General features: G+C 45.7%; 1 protein-coding gene across 1 annotated transcript in view; it reads right to left on the bottom strand.

The window, feature by feature from the left end:
* LOC116950468 (ephrin type-A receptor 4-like) overlaps positions 1 to 14,620 on the bottom strand; it is a 112,074-nt gene that overhangs the window by 13,888 nt on the left and 83,566 nt on the right. The window contains exons 13-14 of the mRNA XM_032968243.2: positions 10,184 to 10,393; positions 7,233 to 7,382 (exon numbers count right to left, since the gene is read on the bottom strand). Of these exons, the coding sequence (XP_032824134.2) occupies positions 7,233 to 7,382; positions 10,184 to 10,393 (360 nt within the window). The remainder of the gene's footprint in view (positions 1 to 7,232; positions 7,383 to 10,183; positions 10,394 to 14,620) is intronic.

Here is a 14,620-nt window from a genome sequence, read left to right on the forward strand (position 1 = left end):
GGTGGCGTTTGTGCACAGACTGCCCTATATGACATCATAACAACAGTCTTGACCACTGGACGGGTTCCGCAGGATTGGAAGGATGCCCTGGTGGTCCCCCTCTTTAAGAAGGGGGACCGCACAGACTGTAACAACTACAGGGGCATCTCACTCCTCAGTGTGCCGGGAAAGGTCCTGGCAAGGATTATTCAACATCGCCTTGCCAGGCACGCTGAGGAGAGGCTTGCGGAGACCCAATGTGGTTTCAGGAAAGGGCGGTCCTGCACAGATGCCATATTTTCTGTCCGTCTGCTACAGCAGAGTTGTAGGGAATTCCAGCAAAACCTACATCTCTGCTTTATTGACCTGGTCAAGGCCTATGATACCATCAGTAGGCCTGGGCTCTGGGTTGTTCTTCGTGCTTTTGGAGTACCTGACCCTCTGCTCATGATCATTAAGAACCTTCATGATGGTGAGCGGGCCCGGGTAAAACTATGTGGCCGGGAGTAGAGCCATTACCTGTACACCTTGGGGTGCGACAGGGATGTCCTCTGGCTCCAACATTATTTAACATCTAGTTTGACCACGTAGCTCGTGAAGCCTTCAATAGCTGTACCGGGGGAATCTCCATATGGTACAGATATAATGGGAGACTGATCGATTCCCGGGTGCGGTCAAGGGATGGCTCCCTATTGCTCAACCACGTTATGTATGCCGATGATTTTTTAATAGCTGCTCATTCAGAGGAGGAGTTGGAGACGCTGCTGCTGAGGCTGGAGCGGGCCACTAAGAGATGGGGCCTTACCATCAGCCCCACCAAAACTAAGCACCTGCCTGGGTATTTTGTACCATCGGACACTCCACCTCCACAACTCCCAATCGGTGATGGGGCAGTTGTGGAGAGAGTGGAGAGTTTCCCATACCTGGGCACTGTGCTTATGACCAGCTCCAGTTTAACAGCAGAGGTCTCACTCCGAATCAGTCGAGCGGCAATATATTTTCATCGGTTGCGTAACGCTGTGTGGAAGCTACCTGGTCTGTCGCTCCACACTAAGCTTCAGGTCTTCTCGGCCACGGTCATTCCCTCCCTTCTCTACGCTTGCAAAACGTGGACCCCCCTAATGGAACATCTTTGCCAGTTAGAAACATTTAGGCTGGCCTGCCTACGATCCATCCTGGGTTTAACCAGGCTGGATTGTGTGAGGAGCTCACAAATCCTTGAAAGATCTGGGCACGGTCCCATCGGTGAGCTCCTCCGGCAGGCAAGGCTGCGTTAGCTGGGTCATGTAGCCCACATGCCCAGCCATCGCATGCCGAAACAGCTTTTGTTCGGCCGGATCGAGGGGGCTAAATGGGCGCGGCACGGGCTAGAGAAGAGATGGAGTGATGTGTTTCAGGAGGACGTGGAGCTGAGTGGACTTGCCGATGACTGGTACCAGCGGTGTTAAGATCGGCCTCTGTGGAGGAGGCTCGTGAAGGACGCTACTGGGCAGTTGGAGGCAGTCGCCCTCCAACAACAACGGAGGGCGGATGAGTGATGCTCACAACAACGAGCGGAGCGCCGGGTGGCTAAAGCACAGCAGGTTGGCACAGTAGGGGGCACAGGTGGTGCATCAGCCAGTCATCTCAGTCAGTCGACCTGTGGCACCTGGGTCTGCCCTGTGACCTCCTGCCAGCAGGCATTCAACACTTCACGTGGCCTCAAGGTGCACATGGCCTGGCATAAGCGTCGTGGTGACGTCACCACCACTTAGTGGCGAATGGCGGTTGTTGTTGTGTGTGTCTCACATGGGGAACGGTATTGTAGCGGTTAGCGCGCTGCGCTATGAACCAGGCGACCCTGGTTCGATTCCCGCTCACAGCCAACACAAGTGACGATTATCTGAACCGGTCCCGGGCCTCCCCTAGGTGAACTCAGCCTCAAATGAGTACCTGGTGCGGTGTGTCGTGAACATCGCCACTGGGGAGACAAAGGCGGTCGGGCGTGGTGCTGGCCACCCACCCCCTCGTGTACCGTTCTGTCCTTCATAGGTGCTCGCTAACAGCACTTGCCCCTACAGTCTGTTAAGGCTATACGGGGGATCTTTGTCTCACATGTGTCTGCATGTATCTATAATTTTCCGTCGTGGACTGGTGAAGGTTGGTAAAGATATGTGTTTCTACGGGAGGCGATTAATAAATAATTCCAAACTAATTTTGCAAGTTTGTAATGCTAAACGTTTGGCTGCAGATGATGAGCATATTTTTGTCATAACACAGCATGCTATAATATTCATTCGACAATTTTACCTCGCTTGTGCAAGCAACCGAACTCTGCTGTTGGTAGTGGCAATTGCGCTACAGCGAAGTATAAAATACCAGCCACAATGTAAATTTCAGCTGTGCGCAGCGCAACCTCAAACTCCTACACAATAACACGCATGATAACTTGTTGTTTTAATAAGCGAATATAAATACAGCATGAAAATAACTTTTGAAAGTTGTGGTATCCATGTATGGGCTAATCAGTACAAAAAAAAGCCAAATATTTCGTTTTATTTTCAGAGTTAAAATATTTTTTCCACTGCCTTTTTTTACCAGCTTCAATTCAAAGCAAACTCTCTTTCAACTCGTTTGTGTATATGCCCCCCCCCCGCCCCCAACAATGTTTGACAGCGACAGCACACCGTGTACAAGCAGCACGAGTGTTCTGTGAACCCTTCTTATTTCTCAAAGCACGGATGCTCTAGGCACAGGACAAAGAGAGAAAGAGCACTGTGGCTTAAAAAAAACACACAAGAGTATGTACAGAGATTGCTCGAGCATCAACGTGTGGAAAGAGTGGCCCAATGCTCGACTGACCAGCAACAATTACGGCTGGACCTTAGAATCACGCGCGGTTGTACATGTGTATAGTGTACGTGTCGAATGGGCTATAAGGAAGTACGTGACAAGTATTATTTTTCCAGGGTAAGTAAACAATAGAAACATCACTTTACGGTGTAGCTCCTCTTATCCGCATACCGATTATTATCCAAACAACTGCTGTTATTCAAGCATCTGAATGAATCCATACAAAGAATATATATAAAAACAAAACTCAAAACATTCGTCAATAACACTATGGTCTGAAAATGAAAAAAAAATATATATATATAATTGGGGACATATAAGGAAATGGCCCTTCTTCATAGCACACACAAACTATGTTTGCATTTGGTTCTACAGTTGAATGTTTTGTATAAACGTCTTCTCAAGATACCGCTTATACATTTGGCGACAATATATTTTCTTATCCGACTCCGTTTCTCATATGTGTTTTATTTTGTTCCTAGAGACACTGCAGCTATTCAATTCTTGTCAAAGGGTTTTTTTTTGTCATTCCTTCATGTGTGTTTTTATTTATTTCGGCCTTGGCTGTATCAATTTCTACCCAGTCAATGCATTTTAATATTCTACAAAGGCTAAGCAAACTGGTACTTGCTATTCACTCGTTTTAATTTACAGAATCTGATTTGATAGCACGTGTATTTAAGCAGTCACGAGTGCTTGTTTTCATTATCTCTCATGTATGTCATTGGGAAAGACGAGGCAAGCATTTACAATCTTTAACAAAAGTCCGCGATAACATCCCTCATATGTGTGACGCTGTGCATTCGTTAACCCCAGCTAGTTGTGCACCATATTTTCTTTGAAGGACTCACTTCCATACCCATGAACCCATACGGGTTTACCCCGTATTCTTGTACATGGAAATTTAGTTTTTAGGTCCTTACGGCGTACAGAGGTTTCAATAAGGGCAACTTTTTTTTAATCTGTTTGTTTGCGTTTCTCCCTTGTGATGGGACTGTGTAGGACGAACGTTGACCAGTGAGGTCTGAATCGGTCTGTAACAAGTTAGGCAGGACTGACAAGTGGGTCGACAGCTGTGCACTTCGGCCGAGCTGGCCGTGAAACGACTTTGCAGCTCAAACTAACGCCGCGCCGATGTCGAGATTCGCTCGATAGTTTGAGTATGCAGAACGACACATCGCCACATTTCCGTGCAAGGAGGGAAACAGGTAGACGTTAAAACGTGAAGTCGCGGCAAATGAATTATGTAAACTTTTCCATTAGAGTACGTACTTAACGCAGCCCGTTTTCGGCACACTGTTATTCCGCGCTCACAGATGGGTTCAGAAAGCACCTCCTCTGTACACACTCTCACTCTCCATTGTGACCCTTACATTCGGGGTCCGCGCCATTCATAACGTGCTTTTGAATATTCACAAAAGCTCGCTGCCTATTTAACATGGACAATGCGGAATGGCTGGCCCATTGTACTGCGCACTTAAATGGGGGTGAGACGTTTAAATTTGTAAGCTGTTATTAAGCTGTGAAAAGCGTGTGTGATTGGTTATGACCTCCAAGCAAGGAGCAATTACCCTTGGTACTCATTTTTAGTCCGTCACAATTAACGTGGACTCAAATCGACCGTCTCTCCCCATCCACTCGCGATGCAATACGCAGTAACACGTGGACGGGTCGACCACGCTCAGTTCATTAGCAGCTCGCCCGTGGTAGGGTAAAGTGTAGTTGAGCCCACCTCTTTCAAGACACCTGGGCATTGTGGAAGGGTAGGCCTATAGAGCCGTTCTCCACGGAGGGCTTTCTGCCAGCGGTGGTGTGAGCGTGTGATTGCTGCGCTGCACCTTTACCAATACCTTTAATCAAGCAAATCACGCAATACGTCTGCAAGACAACATTAATCACACTTTGAGGGTGACGGTATTCTATGCGATATTCAGCATATATTAAAATATGCATCATATATACTTTCATATATGTGCTGTACAGTGTGTGTATATGTTTATACCACGAAAGACTTCCCATGCTTAAGCGAGCACTAAACATTGCTCATTTCCACTGACAAGCCCCAGCCGTTGGAGGAAATTACATGTTGTTATGGCAAGCGTCAGTTTCTTCGAGAAGAACCATACTAAAGTGGTATTTATTTGATCAACGCCAGAGGAATGATTGGTTGAGTCAATGCCTGATTTAGGATTTAAACTCGTAAGCTTCTCATTGCAGTACGGGCAGTTTTATCGCAGCACCACGTGGCCCGGTATATATATTTGTTTTACGTACGGCACAGTATTTATACATCAACTGGGCCACGCCCTCAGAAATCGCTGAAGCCTCTATAATGATTACGTCCAAAAGTAAGCTCGAGGATGATAGTTCTGTGCATCCTACTTACACGTGTAAAGTAGCGATGGTATATGATTTTGGGAAGGAGACACACGACTCTTTCCTTGTGAAATGCGACTTGAAAACGCGCTATGTTGGGAAACATCTCATATCGGCCTCTCACATGGATTAATTCTTCAAACATTACAGCCATCCGCGCCGTAATGAGTGGTGTTGTTGTGCACTGCATCTCAAGGGTGAGATTTTTGTTTTCATTCAATATCTACTCAAGGTCATTTTCAGTGGTGCATCAAAGCAAAGCAAGAGATTGCTGCTTTCATTTCTTTGCATCAAAGAACCAGCTGTCACAGTCTGCTTATAATATATTTGTCCTCTTGAATTGTATACATATACATGTACAGTATGTATACTTGTATTAACATATACAAATACAAAGATAGCCTGTGCAGCCTAAACAGACTGTTGGGGCAAGTGCTGTTAGCGAGCACCTATGAAGGCTGGCACGGCACACGAGGGGGCGAGTGGCTAGCACCACGCCCGGCCACCTTTGTCTTCCTCGTGGAAATATTTACACACTGCACCGGGTACTCATTTAAGGCTGTGTTGACCTAAGGGAGCCCCAGTGACCGGTTCAGATATTCATTGGTGATGTTGTCTGTGAGTAGGAATTGTACTCTGGTTGCTCAGTTCGTAGCACAGTGCACTAACCACTATACTACCGCACCCCACTGCATATATATACACTCGCACAAATATTCGCACATGCAATAAGTGAATTATGAGCAGTCTGACACTGACATAATATAGGTATGTGTATTGGGAGGAACCCGTGGCAGCATTTATCACGCTGTGTTACAATGCAACGTGTCACCATGTGTTACAATGCAACGTGTCACCACGTGTTACAATGCAACGTGTCACCATGCCCTAATGAGCACTGGGACAGTACTTATCTCTGTTGATGGGCCCTTTGCCATTGGGTCAATTCTGCATTCGCATTGTGGGAAATAATAATACAAATAATATTTCAAATTTATCATGTGCATTCCATCCGATGATCCCAATGCGCAATGCATGACAAGCAGGAAACAAAAACAGAACCAGGGAAACCGACCAAACTAAAGAAAGAAGGCCACTTTAAAGAGATGGGTTTTCAAAGCGGACTTAAATGTATCTACCGACTCCGATTGCCCTGATTTCAATTGGCAAGGCGTTCCATAGCTTGGGTGCCACGCTAGCAAAAGCCCGATCACCAAAAGCGCACAAGCTAGACCTGGGAGAGCTGAGCAGTTGGAGATCAGAAGATCTTAAGGACCCTGATGGAATAAATAAATGTATTAGTTCCTTCAAGTTTAGTGGGGTGTGCCCTTTTAAAGCCTTGCAGGTTAATGTGGGATAGTATCTCCGAAGAATAATCTCTGCCAACTTCCCTTAAATGGTACTAATTTTATAGAATCTGCAGAGATGATTGGCTGGGTCACCTCCCCAAACCAGAATTTGAAGACGTAGCATTCGATTTATGAATCGAGTGTTCTGCCAATTTGTGCAAAATTAACTATTTAAGATCGGGTATTGAAGTCAGATTGCTTAGTTTGCAGTGCTCCACTGCTCCCACATACACACTGTGTCTCAAGCAGAGAGAAAAATGAAAATTTGTAGATACAGGCACTTATTTCACGTGTCTCCACATAACAATACCATATGTTTTAGTCCATCAGACTTTTGCCTGTCCAGACGTAAACAGAACATGCCAATTCGTTACTAGTACAGCACACCGGTGTGTTGGAGAGCAAATCCACAACATGTACAATTTGAGTACATTATGGATGATATTGGTGTTAAATTGGCAAGAGCACTCCATCAACAAGAATGGGGGCTCTGTTCAATAAAAAAAGGTGAAATTGGATCCAAACTCATAACAGCGGGGGGGGGGGGGGGGGGTGGGGGGCAAGGCCTGCCAAACGCACAAAGCCAGATTTCAAAACGGGTTGGTGTGCAACACAACGCATCCGACGTGTTTGTTCTGAATAACATCAAATCAGGAGAGCGGTGACTGCCAGGCAGGTGTCGGCGGTCCAACTCACGTCCTGGTTGCTCATGTCCCAGTAGGGCCGCTCGCCGTAGGACATCACCTCCCACATGACGATGCCGTAGCTCCACACGTCGCTCGCCGACGTGAACTTGCGGTAGGCGATCGCCTCTGGGGCCGTCCAGCGGATGGGGATCTTCCCTCCCTGCACGCGCGCAGCATCGCGGGACGTAAAGAATCGTCAGCGATGAGGTGGCGTTTTCTTTTTTTTAACTTACCACCGCCACCCAGGAAAGCCTCACCAAGGCACTCTTTGATACTTGTTTCAAGCGCTGTCCTGAATTGCGATGATTGGCCAATTCCCACGAGTGGGAGTTTGGCACTTGGGAGGAAACCGGAGTTAGCAGGCATCTTAAAGGGGGGGGGGGGGGTAACAGTCAAATGCATTGCTGTTCTGGTATCTTCTGGCCACATCACAGCCAAAGTCTGTTACCAGAAATTCTCTCATCTAAGGACTGACCAAACTCAACCTCGCTGGGCTGTAAATTCTCCCGGGATTTCATGCATTCAGGGTGATTTGTACACGGGCAACGCGAGAGAGTGGAGTGGGCAGGGGAGTGGGGGGCGTGACTGGACAGTGATTCACGCACTGCGCCATTACCTCGCTCGATCGAGTTTAATTCCTGGCCACGGCCAGCATCGGCAATGGGTGATACGTGAACTGCTCCCCTTATCTCTCAACTTCCCCCTCTTCACTGAGCAGCGCTGACCAGCCTGAACTCTGATGAAACAGACCCCAAGATTGACGTGGTGTGGAGATGCCTTCATCTAGCACTGGAGTTGGGTTAGATCACGTAAATATAAATGCGTCATTAAACCCGCCACCGCCCGACACGGCCAAATATTAAAATTAGCAAAAACCTCTATGATGGATAATAATGACCGCGAAAGCCGCCGTATATGTTTTACTGGCCATACGCATCTTGAAAACTTGAGGGTCCACATTACAATGCCGGTGCTTTGCCAAAAAAAAATTCTGAAGGCAATTGATTAATTAAAATTGATCACTGCCCACGTTTTATCTTAGTGTAAGCGTTTCCATTCTGAGGCAGTGTCAATGGCTATCGTTGCGATGTCCTCCATTGTCAGTACAATCCATGATGCATCATTAAGTTCGTGAAATTCAATTGAACCCGAAAATGTTTTGCCTGCACAAAATATATATTTTTCTCATTCTATTTACATGAAACGGTTACAACTATGCGACCACCGCTCGGGGTGATTTAAGTCATGTGGGGATCTTAAATGTCTAATTTAGCAAAGTGCGCGGGGCGTGCAAATTTGTAAAAAAAAAAGTTTAGCGATTCGACCGATTTGTATTGGCGCTCAAAAGGCACCCCTTATCACTGTGTTTAGACTCGTTTGGCATGGGACAGTATCCCGTGCTGCTACCAATGCTCTCTGTTGCGTGTTTGAATTATCTGTGGTCTCGCAGCAAATCAACCCGGTCCCGTGAATGTAATTTGCTGCACTAGTCTTTGAATTAAATGAGACGCACAGCACAGTCCACTAAGTGGGCCTTTCAATTTTAAAACGAAGTTATTAGCAGATGTAAATTACTGGCTGGCCACAGCATGCGAGGACTTGGCACAATTCATAACGTGACAAACAATTATGACCTCCCTGATTTATTTGTGCATCAATGAAATAATGTGGGGGACTGCTTTTTGCGTGTTCAGTTTGTGTAGTCCTTCCCTCGCACCTCCGATTAGCACGGTTGGCTGCGTACGCTGCGAAACAAGTTCAACATACACACAGCCAACACACTGTGCAAATAAATATATATTTATCTAAATGTGGCTTTGATAAAAAAAAGAACAAAGCAGTTTTCTCTATAGTGATAAAAGCTGGCTTAAGTATGTTTTGATGCTGGGTAGAATTTCCATGAACATTTTCCCTCTTTATCGATAATGCACGGCACATGCAAACCACGTTGGTCGTAATTTGACAAGTATGCGTGGCACGTTGGGGGTCGCATATTTTGCGTTGCATATGTTGAATATTAACATCAGCGACTAAACAGTGACACATATTTGTTCCCTGACCATATGCCCTGAAGGTGCTTTTTAACCAGATGCCCCATTATGTTCACTTGGACTTTTGCCACTTGTGCCCTCTTCTTTGAAATGCATGAATTTGTAAAGCACGTGCTTTTAAGAAACCATAGCCATAGCTATGGATGCAGATTATAATTTCCCTATATAGTCTGGCATGTATGCATGTTGAACTTGAACTTCTTTCACACCATGCGTACCCAACCGTGCTAATCGGCCGAGTGGGGGAAGGACAGCAAACTAAGGCATATAATGTAAGGCATACCTTAATTCATATACACAGATATTTTATATATATCACGGTGACGCATAGTTGCCGAGTTAGCACGGTTGACCGCCAACAGCCACAGTTGTCTGGATGGTATCCCACGGTCCTCCTCCATATCAGAATCAGAATTTTCATTTATCCCGGAGAAATACTATGAGCTACGAAGCTCTTCTTTCACGGATGTCCATGACATATTACACATGTCACGCATAAATCCATCAGTGCGATACATTGCCAATTTGCTCACCTTTCAATGGGAAAGGTGAGAGTTACAATTGTGCTCTGGGGTTTTGCTCGCCCCGTCGTCCCTTCTCGGCCAACAAACATGACAAACATTTCGTGGGAATAATACAAAAAATAAGAATCAACCAGTCCTAGTCTACGCAGAGAGTGGTCCCTACCGTAGACATTTGCAAAAATTGCCTCTCATGGCTCAAGGTCACCAATGGAAATCGGTCCCACCCCATTGGTTGTTTGAGCAGGGACATTTCGCTCCGACGCGCCGGGACCCTCTTCCGGAACGGGCACTCTGACGCAGCGCGCGGAGAGCGAGATGCATTGGGCCGCGCGGCACGGCGGCTTTCGCCTATCGAACGCCGGCGGGGCTCTGACGCCGCTGCTCACCCGGGTGGTGTACGCGGCCTCGGGGTCGTCCTCCAGCACCCGCGACAGCCCGAAGTCGGACACCTTGCACACCAGGTTGCTGTTGACCAGGATGTTGCGAGCGGCCAGGTCGCGGTGCACGTAGTTCATGTCGGACAGGTACTTCATGCCGGCCGCGATGCCGCGCAGCATCCCCACCAGCTGGATCACCGTGAACTGCCCGTCGTTTTTCTGCATTGCCCGGCAGCGGTGGGGAGGGGGTAGGGGAAGGAGAGAACGCGGAGCAGTGTTGAGCTGCGGCGGTACGGGGCCACTGTGCCAGGCGCAAACTCGTTTTGCGAAACATTTCGCAGACACGAAGTGCTGGGCACAGACGAATCACAATGCCGTTGCCTATGTCGTCAAGGAGCACAAACCATCGTCACACCAACTCCTGTCATCCTCGCAGCAGCCGCGGATTTTTGGCTGGCCGTCGAATTAAAGCGGCCACCGCGTTGTGCGCTTTCAGATTGCGCTTCTGCGGCCGTCTGGAATGCTCTTCCTGCCGATGTTAGGAATCCGCTGGAGCTGTGCACTTTCAAAGCTACATTGCAAACTCATTTCTTTAGAACTGCTTTTTGCGTTTAGTTTGTTGTCATTCCCCTGCATCTCCGAATAGCACAGTTGGCTACATACGGTGTGAAAGAAGTTCAACGTACATACACGAAGTGGCTCATCATGGAAACATCTATAGCAGCCAAATATTCCAAATGCAAGTTTCTCAATTTGGAGGGATCAAACCGGAGGACCCGGAGAAAATTCCCACACTACCAAAGGGAAAACATGCAAGCTTCAAATATACCGCTATTAGGGTCGGGATCAAACCCCCGACCTCCTGCATACCAGGCGAGGAAGATAACATCACACCACCGTGGCACCCCTGAAATAAATAAATAAATAACCATTCATAAATATATATCAAGCCATATAGTTCAAATCTCAAGTATATATTTTCCACATCACGTGAAATTGCATTTGCCCCGACTTGGCAGAACAGACATGTGACTAACACAGTGCAGCGCTTGCTTCTTGTCAGACTTAGCGCATGTGCTCCAAGGTTAAGCTGCTAAATAATAGGATGCTACTGCACGAGGTCCATAGCCTTAGTCATGGTTCGGCTCAGGGTTGGCTCTGGTTCAAGCGAACTGGATCGAAGCCATGCTCATGCTTAATTAGAGCTGGCTCTAATAATGGTCCCAGACATTCACAGGAGTTACGTCAACTGAGCCAAGCCACGGCTGAGCCCATGCAAACTCGAGCGCAAGTGAGTGACTCAAGGCGAAGCTAAGCCATGTTCGAGGCCAAGCCAGAGCTGATACATGACTCGGAATAGTACCCTAAGTGTTTGTGTATATATGTGACTCTGTTCAAATGTGCTTCTTCATTCCATTGGCACTTTGAAACCTGCTCTAGACTTGAGTGAAGTACGAAGTATGAAGTGATAAATGATGATGCTGATGATGATGATATGTGGACACTGCACATGCTTCCTTACGTATAGGTTGATCGTATGAGAATAGGCGTGTAATTATGCATAGATTCATGGTTTAAAATATGTTATCGATAAGCAAATTAAATTGTGCACGTGAGAATCGATTTTTTTTTAATAAAAATGATATCATAAATATATGGCAATGCTCCATTTATGCTATTAGAGGTAACTAAAATGTACAAACGAGACGGGAAACAATACGACTAATATTGAAAGAGAAAGGCCATAAAACTAATTATTTAATCGATCAATTGAAGATCCAGAATTGTACCGATTCATTGAATCTCTGTTGGAATGTATGTATGTTGACCTTCTTTCACACCGTACGTAGCCAACCGCGTGAATCGGAGGTGCGGGGAAAGGACCAGAAACTAAACACAAAGAAATGTCAGATTCCTTTATGATAACACAGCATCCATTCACTATCTTTCAATATCCTCTTATGCACAGTAATAATATGATGGAACCACAGGTTATTGAAACAAATGTAAATCAAAATTTCGATTTAAAGCTTTCGTGACTGCAGGGTTTCATCTTCTTGGGTCTTTCGGTAAAGTCACGTAGAAGGGAAATAATAAAATAATGAACATAGATCGTAATATTACGTTGGAAAATCCCCTCTAAACATAATATTACGTTTCGATTTAAAGCTTTCGTGACTGCAATGATTCATCTTCTTTGGTTCTTTCGGTAAAGTCACGTAGAATGAGAATAAAATAATAAATTGATAAAATAAAATAACACAATAATATTCTCACGACGTTTCGGCCACAACACAAGCGGCCTTCATCAGGTGAAGGGACGAGACTGTCCTACCAGAGACTGTCCTACCAGACAGTCTCGTCCCTTCACCTGATGAAGGCCGCTTGTGTTGTGGCCGAAACGTTGTGAGAATATTATTGTGTTATTTTATTTTATCAATTTATTATTTTATTCTCATTCTACGTGACTTTACCGAAATAACCAAAGAAGACATAATATTACGTTTTATTTTTATTATTTACCTTCTACGTGACTTTACCGAAAGCCCCAAGAAAATGTAAATCTATCTTGTTCAAACAATTTTCCAATCCAAACCTCGAACCATAAACCTATCACAGCATTGCCTGCCATTGTCACATTTAACCGCATTACCAACGGCATTCGTTTTACTTTGTCGCTTATGTCTGCTTAAAATAATGCTTGCATAATACCACAAAACAAATGAAACGCCAGGGTTAGCGTGATAATTTTCTCCTGGGCCTTGCATACACAGCCTTTTATTCCTGAGCAGCAGGTTAGAGATTAACTTAGCTACCTTCCCGTAATTAAATTTCATCCCGAGACTCAGGGAATTACTTTCGAAAGGATTACGCAACACTACGTGATCATAGGCTGGCAATTGCTTTGTTAATTTTTTCTCAATGGGGGATAGTTTTGGTTTTCCTCGGCTGTTAAATAGCTTTCCAGTTTACCGCACTGCTGGGCACTTGATGTGCGCTTGTGTCTGCACCTGCCCACGTGTGGAGAGAAAATTGTGGCAAAGTTGAGTGTGTGCTCTGATAAGTTCCGCCTAAGCAGGGCTCCACTCCAGGCGATAATTCACAACCCACAGTGGCAATTGGAATCTGAACTTGCTGGCCTGTGGTCCTTCCCAAGATAAAATTTGGCGTAGTGATGCATATCTGGTCAAATCCGAGGCAATGTCAATTGTCTCCGTGCTCGAATGAGCACTGACGCGGCATTGATCTCCATCGGTGACCTTGAGCCAGCAGTGAAATTCCACATTGCCAGGGCGGGGAACAGTCTGCTCATCTGACCATTGCAACACTTTGACTTGATTTTGACTGCATACAAAAAAACCACACGTGCTGATTGCTCGCCTGTCATAAATGGGTGACACGTTGGTTCGCGCAATTGCTTTGGCGACCTGAGTTTGATTCCTGGCCACGGCTCACATCGGTGGTGAGTGACAATAAAAATGCTCCTGCACTCCCCCCCCATATTCACCAACCGGCACTGACCAGCATGGTGAAGTATGGTCGGGAAATCCCCTCTAACTGAATTTGCATTGGGAGATTTTCATTCACTGGTGGAGTGAAATAGGTTGTAATTTTGGAATGGGTACATGTATAAATAAATACACCTAATTTTACGAGCATTGTTTCAGGAGCAAACGATTGACTGTGAATGCAGTTTACTTGCAGTTTAACGAACAGGTTTGATTATAAACGAATCAATTGCAACAACCTATCCATTATACGAACAGCAGCAAGTCAATGTTATGTTGCTTTAGTAGGTAATCAGTAGGTCTATTACACTGCGAGTAGCATAATTCGGCTGATGAGACAAGGGTGGAGTGCATTAGTTATTGATGCTTTTCAGTCAATTCCCAGGTGTTTCTAAACACCAGTTTTTAGCACGTGCATTTGCTGCGATGGAATGCGTTAGAAAAGTCTCAATTTTAATGAAAGAAATTCAAATTTCCCTTCTCATGCTTCACACTCAGCGTGGCGGACTGCAATGATTTAAATGAGTATGAAATGAGAACAAATTTACGCAATAGATCACGGCCAATGGGAGTTATGCAGCCACATCTCACCACACCTGCTTTCCTTCTGCGGTCAATACTTGACCTCCACAGTGTGCTCTTAAAGTAGTCCGCTATTAGTGCTATGTCCCTCTGTTACCGTCCTCTAGGCAACGCTGTCGGATGTGCATCTCAGTAACCTGTCCTCTATCTACATCGCTTGCCTGCCGGTCTTATTATCCCATCAAAAGTCCCCACGAGACTCGGGCCCATTTGATTGTTTTCAAGCTTTACATTTTCACTGGCAATCTTTAAAGCATTCTTAAGTAAAACAATACAAATGCAGGACCAACAAGCACATAGGCTCCGAGGAAATAATAATTAAATAACTGAACAGCATTGTACAGCGACAGACGTC

Source organism: Petromyzon marinus, chromosome 39, assembly GCF_048934315.1.
Source record: "Petromyzon marinus isolate PM22_M1 ecotype Great Lakes invasive population chromosome 39, UKy_Petmar_22M1.pri1.0, whole genome shotgun sequence".
NCBI lineage: Eukaryota > Metazoa > Chordata > Hyperoartia > Petromyzontiformes > Petromyzontidae > Petromyzon > Petromyzon marinus.